This window comes from Pelmatolapia mariae, linkage group LG18 (assembly GCF_036321145.2).
Source record: "Pelmatolapia mariae isolate MD_Pm_ZW linkage group LG18, Pm_UMD_F_2, whole genome shotgun sequence".
In the NCBI taxonomy this organism is placed as follows: Eukaryota; Metazoa; Chordata; class Actinopteri; order Cichliformes; family Cichlidae; genus Pelmatolapia; species Pelmatolapia mariae.
In genome coordinates, this window is record NC_086243.1 from 18,552,416 (window position 1) to 18,565,624 (window position 13,209).

Below are 13,209 nucleotides of genomic sequence, written 5' to 3' on the forward strand. Positions count from 1 at the left end.
ACAGGGCATTTCTCTGAGGAGTTCACATGTTTCCATAATGCTTGTGTGGTTTCTCTCCAGCTTCCTCACGTGCATTGGTTATGTTAACTTGTGATTTTAAATTGACCATAGGTGGAATGGCTGAATGCATCTTTGTCTGAGCTCTTTAACAGACTACTGATCTGTCCAGGTAGCATCAAGTCTTTTACCCCTTTGTCACATGGAGAAAGCTCCAGCCCACTTCTAAAAAGCTAACATGTATTCAAGTTATGTGTAATTAAGGTGTTTATACCAAGATGCCAAATCAGGAATCCATAGTGCTCATTGTGATACAAACTTGCTTAAAACGTCTAAAATAAAATATCTTCTCTTGAGGCCTCTGGACTTTCGGTACTACCTAGATCACACAGTAGGATCCGCAATCCACGATGGAAGAAAGGGTACAAGAAAATTCCAACACTTTTAAAAATAAAATTTATTAGCATCTCTAATGTGTATAAATAAAAACATATATGAAACAATGCATATACGTATGATGTAATGAGCTTAACAATAACAGGGTTACATGTGATACAAAGGAGCAGTCTTCATTTTAGCCAGTGTATTGTGAGGAAAACTGAAATCAAGCTTTCAAATATGCATACCTATAAGTTGCAAATCTACATTCTTTGACAAGAATGAAATAAAGAATCTCTTTGGGGCAATAACAGGGAGAATATGGTAAATATCCTTTCTTTTATGCATTCCTGTTCAAAGATTTTAAAACATCTTTCACTGAGTACATTATACTTTTTTTTTTAAAGTTCACTAAATGTTGAGGCGCGGAGCTGCAACACTATTCACACTGACCCTCTCAGCTTTACATAAAAGTTAAAATCCTAAAAGGATTTCTCTTTACTCCCTTTTACCGAGGTCACGTTGTTCCACAGACTGGTAATGAGGGTCTTTATAAGCAGGCCCGATGGGAACAATATGACTATAATGTTTGACACAGCGACAAAATATTGTAACATATCAGACTTTACATGTAACTAGCGGACCCAAGCAGATCAAACAAACAAGTGGATTTTACATTTTTACTAATGTAACAAGGTTTGTCATTTTCTGCATGGCTTGCTGTGCCTGGGTCACGATACAAAGGAGACAGTGAACATGGGGGTGAGGGGGGCTCATCTAAGGATTTGGCTCTCTAAGGCTTAAAGCAAAGAATGGAAAGGACCTCTCTTCTTGTGTCACCTAGCGTTTTCCCATTTGGTCATCCTTTAAACAGTCAAAGTTGTCAAATGTCTGGACAGATTTGCACCTAAGACAAAATCTAAATGTGGTGCACACTCTTAATTTACATTGCTGACAACTGGAGGGGAATCCCTACAACCCACAACGTGTGTATCATTATTGGCCAAAGTCAGTTTTTCCTCATAAATTGAAAAATATCACATTTTTATAGGGGATAACAACATCCAAGACTAACTGCTTCAAAGTAAAAAAAAATGGATAAGTACAAAAAAAACAAAAGAAAGAAAGAGAAAAGTGATGTGTCTGCTTTAATATGCAGGTGTACGTGACGGTGACAGGTTATCGGCACCCAAGGATCATGGCGACCTCATTCAGCCTTGTGGAATGAAGGGACTATGTAGTAGATCTGAAAAAGATGGTCTCTGCTCCATCCCAAGTCTTCAGAAGAGTGCAAAGATCCCCTTATTTTCCCTGATATATCCATGTTCTCACGTCCTAGAACTCTGCAAACTCCTTTGCGCATTTTTCCGTTAAAGAAACGCGGATTTCCTCCTCCTCGTAGTCATCAAAGTTGCTGGTGTCCCCTGGGCCTCTACACTTTGGTATGAATGGAGCTTCAACCTGCAGAAGAACAGAAAGACTTGTTTTACTGGGTGAGATTATATTATATTTATGCCTACACTGGCTTGTCAGTAGAGCAGGCAAGACTGTATTGTATTACAGTGAATGTAGACAGCATCTGTTGTCCTGGCAAACCCCGAATGCTGTCAACTTAAATGATGTGCTTGTCAGATAGCTAGTGTCTGAAGCCTCTCCCTCTACAATGGAGGCAGTTTTTAATAACTTAAAAAAACTGGCAACTCTGCAGTTTGTGTAACAATTCACCAGGTGTGCAGATACGAGAGCACACACACACCTAAATTTCCCTCTAAAGTCTGCTTTTCATTCCTAAAACTACTTTATTCACGTCCTATGAGTACAACAAAGCACAAAAGCATGAATCCTTTGATTAGACATCTTAATCCCGTCTTAAAAATTATCCTCAAAGCATCTGATCTGAAGAGCTTCCACACCACAGATATAGACAGTTGTGCCTTCGTACATAATCAGACACACACTGTACAAACCAGCTGATGCATAGCAAAGAGTTAACCCTTTAAAGCCCTAACCATGAAATCATTCAGAGAATTTGTTCATTGAATCTTCTGACAATTTTTGCAATTTATCGTTTAAAAGTGTATTGTCCAATTTATTTAGGTTTTATGGGGGGGAAAAAAAACAAAAGAGCAGAATCACAATGATGATGAAAAACTGTATGTATCAAATATGTTACAGGTTATTGGGTACCTCTGGTATCGCTTGTACTTTCATCTTTGTCCCCTCTAATTTAACAGGATTTTGTATAGTCACATTTTAACTAGGGCTGCACAATGACTCAAATTTTAATCTCAATCATTTGAGAGTTTGACTTCCCATAACTGTTCAGCATCACATTTCCTGAAAGCACTTGACTGGGGTGATATACTCCAGGTAACAGACCATCGAAACAAAATTTAAATGTCTGGCGCAGCACGACGTGGAGCTTGTCCCTTGAAGCGGATCATCATTCACAGTTTGGAAATACTTTGGATGTAGGGCAAGCAACATCAGCCAAGTCATATTGTGTCTGTGCTGCAAAGCAGCACAAGTACCTTATTGAAAACACATCACAAACCGCAGGATAATTAATGCATGAAGGCTAAGGAAAAACAATGCAATGGCTGCTAGCAAGAATTTTCCAACATCAACTCAGACGTTTGTAAAAATAAGCCAATACAACGCCTTCGCATGTGTATCCGTCTGGCTCACAAAGACACGCTGAAATCACAAAAGTAGCCACATTAATTTAACCAAAGATATGTGAGTTAAAAAAAACAGGGTGAGTAATGCAGGCTTCTGGAAAATGATCAACATATGGGGACAAAAGAGCCGTTATCCCCAACGCAATTATTTTTCCAAAGTGGTAATACCTGCCCTGTATGCAAAACGTTGCAGGGGAAATGGCAAATGATCTCACAGCTGTCGGGCACTTGGTACTCCAAGCTTCATTCATATCCATGGTACTGGAGTGAAAAACTTCACATTTTGCTTCTAGGAGACGCACTTAGGTCACTGAAATATTTGTCTGCAAAGATGTTTTAATTAACAGGAATTTTAGAAAAGTTTTAGAAAAGCTAAAAGTCGCTGACTCAACTATGCGTTAAGTTCTACTTTAATTTTTATAAATATTTATTTTTCTTCTAAATGATGCACTGAATTTAAGTCATTCAGTGTTTATGTTTTATTTATTTATTTTTTGTTTGTTCACATCTGGATTGTGGACAAAAGTTAAAAATTAGCCATCTGGCAAACACTGTATATTTGACCTCTTCGGACAAAGCATTATCCTTGATAAAATTAATATAATTTATATAATCTATATTTAACTTTCTTTTAACTTGCTCTTTGTACTGTTTGTACATTAATTTTACCCATTATTTAACAGAAGTCATATGATTGCAGCTTATTCAAGTACATAATACACATAACTGAGACAAAAGACAAACTGTGATTGGACGATTTTCTCAAACAGCAGAGTTGCATCTGTAATGCTTCAATACATCACTTATTGAACACTACTTTCAAAAATGCACTCAGTACAACACAACGTGTATATCCTAAAAACAAAAACTGTGGCATTTTTTCAGAGTTGCCTGTTCAACTCCCTCTGCTCTGGATTTACTACATGTCAGAGAATAACCTTACACACAGAAGCAATGTGACATTAGCCAGGATCCAGAAACAAATGTTATACAGTTAATCTGATCATTTCGTCATAGTCAGATGTCTACTTTTTTCCATAATTATTCCATCATGAAAATACATATTAAAACAAAATTATCAAAGAGAAGAAACGACCTCTGCAAAAATAACAAAATATGCTTAAATGAGCTGGACTAGAATATTCAAATAGGATATTTGTTCACTGGGACTTCATAAAATCTCAGCATGGGTGCCCGCCAACTTACAGTGAGACTACACAGTGATTGGCCCAAGATATTACATTCTAACACTGTCATACAGCAATATACTAAAGACAAAGCAACTGAATATCTGTCCACAAAGAAAAGGCTCCAACTTCACTGTAAATACAAAACGGCTTCTCTTCCTTTTTGCAGCTCTTTATCTTACTTTTACTTCATAAAACCTCAGGAAGCAACTCTGCTCATGAGGAACTAATCTGGAGTTTTACTGGACTAACTTAAACAGAGAACACTGCTTATTTTCATCTTATAACAAATCACAGGTAGAAGAGTGCAAAAACAAAGTTAATAAAAAACCCCATAATGATTCCATATTAAGCTAAACTAAAGGAAGTCAATAAGATTTAAGGCCAAGCTAAATAACTAATTAGATTTATCCAAACAGTCCATTATCACTGTCACGCCTGCAAACTGGCATGTGGCACCATGTGCAGTAAAGCTGGGTGATTTCCAAGTGAAAAAACCCCACACCTTTTTACTGGCCAGTTAAAAAATAAAATAAATATATTAAGTAAATACTGTGCATGCAACAGTAACGACAATCAGAAAGGACCGTATAGTAAAACTGATTGAAGAGTATTTAGAAACTTTCTAGAAAATAAATAAATAAATAAGCGTGTAAATCAATATGTAATTAACTCTACGAGCTAATTCTGCATGGTGTCACTTTAATGTGTGTTTGGTATCTTGCCTTTCTCTCATAGATTGCGATCCAGTCTGTTGTGGCGAACCATTTGTGTCCTTTGATGTCATTGACTCCATTCTTCAAGTTGCCGTAGCGTTTGGTCAGATCCACCTGCAGCAGGTTTCTCAACAGGTCCTTTAAATCGGAGCTGAAGTGGGACGGGAACCGAACCTGAAAAGGCCGCAAGTGTTAGGATTTCATTTCTAGTAGTTCAAGCAGTCGTGCACATTTAATTTAACTTAGCTATCATGCATGACCGTTGCTCCTCATGCCATCATGTTGGCATTTCCAAAAGAAGCAGCTTCTTACCTTTCCAGACACAATCTTCTCATAGATCTGAATAGGCTGATCTGCAAAGAAAGGAGGGTAGCCAGCTGCCATTTCATAGATGAGAACTCCAAGGGCCCACCAATCCACAGCTTTGTTATAGCCCTAAAACGAACATAACACATGTTAATATAACAGAAACACACAAGAAGAAAAACACTTCTAGTATATAATTGGAGAAAAAGTAGGCTGTTTTTAAGACATTTAAGACTTTCTCATTATAATTTATCACTTGAGAAAACTTCCAAATGGCTCCCGCAGCTCCACTTGGATAATAATACTGAGGAGCTTTGGTTAGTTGCATTGTAAGAATCTGCACTTCACCACTAATTTTACTCTGACCTGCAGTTAGAAAACTGGAACTTTGTATATAGAAATAAGACATTTGTATAGCAAGCACAGACAATTCTGTTCCCTCTCTATATAAATTCCTGCAACAGTCCTTTTCTTTTAATGATGATTTTTATTTTTTTGTCATAGAAACTTTTGTAAAATATGACTCATCTACAGACCAGTGTTTAGGCTTTACAAACATCCATTAGCAGAAATGAAACGGTACTCATAAACGTGCTCAGTCAAAACTGCTCATTAACGCAAATGTTTAATCACCTAATCATACTGCACATCTCAATTCATTGATGCACGGTCAGGAGAACCTACTGAAGTTCAAACTGAGCATCAGAATGGGAAAGAAGGGTGTTTTAAGTGACTTAGACCGTAATATAGTTGTTGGTGCCAGGCAGGCTGGTCTGAGGATTTGAGAAACTGATCTGCTGGGATTATCCCACACAACCAACTCTAGGGTTTACAGAGAATGGTTTGACAAAGGGAAACTATGCAGAAAGCAGCAGTTCTCTGTGTAAAAATGTCTTGTTGATGCCAAAGGCCAGAAGAGAATGAGAAGTCAACAGCAACTGCATTCAAAACTCACTGAACCTTGAAGCAGATTGGCTATAACAGCAGAAGAGCACACCTGGTGCCACTCCTGTCAGCTAAGAACAAGAAACTGAGGCTATAAATCACACCGGTTCACCAAAACTGAATAATAGCAGATGGAAAAATGTTGCCTGGTCTGATGAGTCTCGATTTCTGCTCCAAAATTTGGTCAGGTTTTAGTGAAAACAACATGAAAGCATGGATTCATCCAGCCTTGTATCCGGCTGCTGGTGGTGGCATAATGATGTGGGGGATATTTCTTTGGCACGCTTTGAGCCTGAGTACCAATTGAGCATCGTTTAAACATCACAGAGTATTGTTGCTGACCATGTCCATCCCTTTATGAGAACAGAATCTATATAAAATGAAGAATTCAGTCAGTTCTGAAGCCAAATGGAGATCTGTACCTAAAGTTGCCGAGGAGTTTTTATTACTGTATCACCTGTAACTAAAAGTTTTGTGTTGTTAGAATGTGCCCTTCTTATTTACACAGGCAGTAGGTCCACTTCCATTGAGCTGCAGCGGACACTTAAAGCTCACCTACATGTCTAGAAAGGAACCGGTGATGAGGTTGCTTGCAGTCCTACAGACAAGCTGTTTAAAAGATAAGCTGTAAACCTTTTCTTCCTATGTAGTCACACAACAGCAGCTTGATGTTATTTTGCTTCAACATTTCTGTGTGGCATCACTGATTTTCAATATTAATCAAATAATGACTAAAGTAAGAAAAAATACTTTGATGCAGTGCAGAAAAGTAGTGAAAAAATAAAGTTACAAAATGACGTCCATACTTTGCTGAGTATGATTTCCGGAGCCAGGTACTCCGGTGTCCCACACAACGTCCATGTCCTGCCTTTTACCCGCTTAGCAAATCCAAAATCTGTCACCTGGAAGTCAGTAGCACATTGTTTATTCAGCGAGTGTGGACACACAGAAAACACAGCAGAATGGTGTCTTGATCTGCGTTCTGGCTCACCTGAATGTAGCCGTGGTGGTCAATGAGAAGATTCTCGGGTTTCAGATCTCTGTATATGAGATCTAGTGAATGGAGGTATTCAAATGTCAGCACTATCTGGGCGGCATAAAACCGCGCATGTGGTTCACTGGAACGGAAGAAGAGATAATTCTGTTTAGAGTCGTAAACAAACACGCGTGAGTAATATCAGAAAATCTATATGACGAATCAAAACCGCAGGAGACTGCAGAAGAAAACTAACCTGAACCTTCCAATTCGTCTTAGGTGTGAGAACATCTCACCACCTGGAACATACTCCATTACCATGTACAAATTGGAGTTGTCCTAAAACAAGAGGGGAGGGGCCAAAAAACACACTTAATTTTACTGAGACTCAAATAAAGGAATTTTAATTATATAATGCCAAAATCATACTGTACCTTAAATGCGTACTCAAGTTTGACGAGAAAGGGGAAGCTCACTGCCTGTAATATCCTCTTCTCATTTAATGTGTGTTCTATTTGCTTGAGTTTCACCACCTGACAGATAAAGAGATAAGATGACCTTGCCGGGCAAATCTCACTAACATTAGCAACAGACGCGGCTGAACACTGAAAGCAAAGGCAGCTTTTAGTTATAATTTATTTTACTTGTGTCCCCCAGTAACCCTTTTAATACAACAAGAACGGGTTATAATGTCATTTTTTTAAGAAGATTAGCAGCCATTTGTTGGATGTGTTTAGCGCCACCTCACTTTTATCGTCACTGCGTGGTTACTGCTCATGTCAACACTACTGTCTGTTTGACAATGTTGCCACTGACCTTCTGCTTGTCCAGTATTTTCATGGCGAAGTATTGCTCTGTTCCTTTGTGCTTCACCAGCATGACTCTACCGAACGAGCCGGTACCCAGCGTCTTTAATCTGTCAAAGTCATCTAGGCACGTCGTGCTCTGTTGAAACAACATTATGTTAGCCTGCTTCGTGTGCCAAGTCTTTAAATAGCGAGTTTAACTTTTCGTGATTCTGACCTGTGGTGGGCATTCCCATTTCCGTAAGAAATCTTCTTTGGCTTTGGCTAGAAACTCTTTAACTAAAAGATAAAGAGCACAGACAGGCGGTCAGCACACACTTCTTTATGCCAAAAGAGCTTGGCTTATGAGTACAAAAGTTATATTTGGCAAAAAGAACAAAGGGCATTGTTATAGAAGGGAAAGGAACAAATGAGGAGAACAATACGGGCAATCAACTCTCATCTGGATATGAATTAAAACATATATTAAAAGTATCACATACTTTAGTTTAAAAAGGGGGACAAAATACAAACACAAGACAGCAACATCCACAACAAGCAGACTAGTGATGCATTCCAAGACACTCAGAACGTTCTCTGTTATTTTGTAGCCTTACTAAAAACGGTAAGAGGACCACAGCACTCAGAAATGAGAGGGAAAAGTTTATCTGAGCATCTTGTGCATCACTTACAAGGAGTTTGTGGGAAGGCTACCAAACACAGCATAAAATGGTATGCATAGACAAACCAATGTATGGGACACACAGCAGACAGCAGATATCCAGATTGAGAGAATGCAGATAACAAAAAACACTGAATTATTTTCAAAGCAGGACAAAGTAAAAAGCAAGCACATCTAGCAAGTTTTCACAATAAGACCAGTTCTGTTCTGCCATTCTGGTCATCTTTGGAGGAATTTAGCATACCAAAGGTCTCTATTGATCACCAAGGTTTTGCAGGAACAATCACCCACACGGATGACGTGATAGAGAAGAGAAGACAGAGAGAAATATAGAGTTCATGTACATAAAAACAAGTATAACACCTCAACAAACATGGAGCATGTGTAGTGAATAGAAGCAACAGGAATGAAAACAGAGTTGAGAGTCACGTGAGGAATCGAAGAAGAGACTGACTGCCTACTATGGTGTTTTAAAAAAAGGTGTATCAGAAATTCAGCCATGCGTGCTAGATCAGCCTGAAAAGATAATCCTCTGTAGCAAAGATAAAAACATTACAAATCTAATCTGAACTACATACTTTATTTAAGTTTATTTATTTAAAGCATCTACTTTCTTTTTTCACTCCCACTGAAAAAAGAACAGCTATGGTACAGTAATAAGTGGCTACCTCAATGTTGGAATTGAAGGTTTTTAGCAATAACTTTTTGTTGATAAACTCTATGGACACCAAGACATTCGGGTGTTTTTGTCTTTAACATGAGTATAGTGATTTTGTCAAATGAGGTTCTGGTTTCTAAGAATCAGACACATGCTATCTGAGTCACTTCCAGCACCCTTTCAAAACAACAGCAGTCGGTCTCCTTAGTTCCCAAACTCTTCCAGTGGGCTGTGAAAACAAAGAGGTGATACAATACAGCAGTAAACATCCTCCTTCACCAACTTTTTAAAGCGTGCTGCTGGTATCAAGTTCAACACAAGCATTTTTATGAGGGAAAATAATACAGTTTTTCAGTTTCCATTAAATATATTGACTGGCAAGTCATAGCATACAGATTTTATTTGCATTTAACAGTGCCCTGTATATCATCCATTATACATTTTCACAGCAGATGCTGTTGCAGATGCCACATCACTCATCCTGCTGAACCACTGCGCAATATTTTTGTACTATTGAGTGATTATTGTTATCGTTTTGTGTTTTTTGTTACCATTTATATGCATTTTTATACTTTTAACTAAAAGATCTGTAGAGCTGCAAAACCAAATTTCGTTTCACTGCATATTCTATTGTTGCCAACTTGTATCATCTATTCTCTTAATTACTTTTCTTAGCTCTAGTATGACCTTTTATAAACTTTAATCTGTTAAAAATAAGAAAATAATGCACCAAACTGCAGAGGTCAAAGTTAAAGACACATTTTTACCCTTGCTTAAATAACCCATCACAAACTAAGCAGAAATTCCAATTCCAAGGTCTGCAAATACATTAGAAAAAAATATCCAGCTTGTTAGAGAAATAAATGAAGCATCTAAAAATTATATCAAAAACTTGAGGAATGCACTGTCTCAACTCTAATTCAGTGCAGGGGTTAGAAAAAACAAACTGTGAGGTTTAGGCCTGTTCAGTTTAAATCTTCAATACTCTTTGCAATGCTGCGTGTCTATAGAGTAAAGTTAGCACAGTTGACAAGCCCTTTCTGAGATCAATGCCAAACTCCACACAAGCATGACATGGTTGAGTTATGTTGGCTTATCCAGTTACACTACAGTACACGCGCACTGTGAAATAAAACAGGTGTCATGATGGCAAGTGTTTAATCTCTCCGTCCAAGTGTGACCGTGTCAGTGCTCTTCCAACCGTTGCAGCTCGTTGCATCAATGTACAGTAAACACAGGTAACGTGCAGCTCTGTGGGTAACCAGGTCGTCTTATCAGGGCGGCTACACTCCAGACAAATCTGCCCCTCGGAGCACAGTGTCAGCTTAAATGGGTTTAACAGTTAGCTATGGCCCAGGATCTAGGGATCATAGTTGCATTCAGCGGAAATGCTTGGCAGTATAGATAATATAGCTGATCTGATCATCTCCGTCTGCCTGAGTACGTCTGCTTGGCACTGTGCACCGGGCCTGTCTGGTGTCTCTCTACAGGTCAATAAATCTCAGCAATCACTGCATCATAAAGTGGCATTACCTTAAACAAACTCAGTGTACAACTCAACACAGATGGTTCTCGGCTTTGTGTTGTTTTTTTTAAGAGTAAGAAAATGCACTGGGCATGTTTTTGTTTGTAGCCAAATACAGGAGGATTTTTTTATTATTATTTAAGAGCAAGGGGATGCTCAATGATGACCAGCTGCACACATAAAACCATATGAGCACAAAGTAACACTGGCCTAGTCCGAGCTACGTCAAACCTTTCAAAGCTTGTAATACCCCTTATCCTCTGACGAAGGTCTGATGACAAGCTGCTCCAGTCAATGACACTGAGTGTGAGAAGTGAGCCCTGATGGACCTTTACCACAGTAAGATTAGCAAAGGGACTCTAAACAAATGAGTGACATGATTAAAGTGTGCTTTCTGGGGAGCGTGCGGCCCTAATGCTGGGAAGACGGCAGCAGGTCCAGGCTTTATGAATGGAAAGAGGGCATTTGTCATTTCTTCACCATATTTGGTCATGCTGCTGTTTATGCAGCCCAGAATAAAATGTGGCAGTGAAGAGCCCGGGCAGGAACAATCCTACGATGCCTTCAGATAAAATTTACTGTCTATTTATTTAACAATTACCCAAGAGCCTGCGGTTTATTGCCGCAGATTTAAGACCATCTGTGAAAACTTTCTGTCTTCGTACAACTAGCTGCTGTTGTTATTGTTGAGAAGAAGCCTGCAGTCAAATATGCAGCAAGAGCCAAAGCATTATAAAGCTCGAGATGACACAACAAAAGAGGTGGCGAGGTGATGCTAAGGCTTAAGATTTTTACTCATTAAGCAGGGATTTTGACATGAGACAAATACAAGTCGCTGATGAGTGTGTGAAGGCCCTGGAAAGCTACAACCATCAAGAGGCAATGAAATGACAGGGGCCTTCTGAGGGCTAATCCCCCCACCACTACCACCACCACTTAAAGCTAAAGTTAGCAGGCTAGCTGCTCTTCCAGGCTTTCTTGTGCTCCAGTTTGCATGCAAACCGCCTTTTTAACATTTGAAATGACCATAGAGAGCCATTAATAGACACGCACTCCTTTCCTGGCTACTTAACAGGCTTTAATAGTCTCCTTACACTGCCAGGGCTCCCCTTCCCCACCCCCCTGAATGCCAAAAAACCACAACAATCCCAGGGTCTTCTTGGAGCTATAGCTACCTTCAATAGCACCCCTAATAAAAAAATAGATATATATTCGCAGAACCACAAAAACAATCCTTCACGCTCATTTTTCTATCTAAACGGGGAGTGCTTTCAGCGTCGGTGCAATGTGGGAATGTGCGGGGGGCGATGACGGACGGACGGCCCTCCCTTGCTTTATTCTGGCTGGTAGTTTATACAGTTTTCAGTTATAACAGGCTAGCTGACTGCTTCATGGCATCTTGTTGAGATGACTAAACGCAACACAATAACAATGCTGAGTCCAAACGACAGCTCGCACTCACCGCTCTCTAGCTCGTTGCCCTTCTTGGCGGTGGCAGCGTTCCCCATGGTGTGGAAGACACGGCGGTCGCTCCGACTGAGAAGAGATGGCGGCGGCTAGCTAACCTTCCAGCTTATGTTTTCGAGGTCTTCAAAAGAGGCTAGCCCGAAATCGATGCGAGTGTTTACTCGGTTTAAAACGCGAGGAAAGCAAAGTCCAGTAGCCGCCCCCCCGTTCCTTCCAGCTGCCCCCTCGCTCTCCCTCTGTCTCTCCCGCTCCTTCTTCCCTGCGAAAGATGTTCCGCTCCCGCTAGTTCACTGATGTCTGCACGGCTGTCATGAAGCTAGCGGTCACTCCTGTTTCTGACTAAGCTGCTCCCGAGAACCGTCACCAGCACTCAGCTGCGTTCACGGAGCGCTCAGGGACTTGGATTGGCCACAGATGGCTCTGAGCAGATGCCAAACCAGGCATGCTTCCGCGTTTTTGGAGCATCGCGGCGATTGTATTTCGCAGATGTGGGATACCGTTAGAGTGCTCTTTGTCTGACTTTAGAGGAATGAGTCTTTATTTCATTTGTGCGGTCAGAGCCTAACGCTGCTGCACATCTGCTTTGACAAGTTCATTGCACAGCTTCAAATGTTTAAGTACGCGATAGACAGATATAGTATCACAAATATAGTAGTAATAAATCATATATTATTATTATTATATTTAACTGAAAAAGAAAGGGAAAATTATGTTAAAACCATGTTTGTTTTTCTATCAAAAATAACCAAGGTTTTTATAGTTAACTGAAAGTAGACAAAAAACTAAAACTAGATTTGTTTTTATTTAACTGAAAAAATAAAAATTAACTAGAAATGTAAAAAAAAAGTGCTAAGTAAATTTCAAAAAAGTAAGTGAAACGATTTTGTGAACTTGGAAAACAAAACA

At 39.4% G+C, this 13,209-nt stretch overlaps 1 protein-coding gene across 1 annotated transcript; it reads right to left on the reverse strand.

Annotated features, from left to right (window-relative positions):
* Window positions 1-436: 436 nt before the first annotated feature.
* Window positions 437-12,726, reverse strand: prkacbb (protein kinase, cAMP-dependent, catalytic, beta b). The gene is given in 12 exon segments (XM_063461022.1): window positions 437-1,728; window positions 1,731-1,836; window positions 4,969-5,133; window positions 5,272-5,394; window positions 7,017-7,112; window positions 7,202-7,328; window positions 7,443-7,525; window positions 7,621-7,719; window positions 8,003-8,131; window positions 8,210-8,271; window positions 8,664-8,681; window positions 12,299-12,726. Coding segments are annotated over 12 exon segments (1,200 nt in total). The 5' UTR covers window positions 12,345-12,726; the 3' UTR covers window positions 437-1,582.
* Window positions 12,727-13,209: the final 483 nt, after the last annotated feature.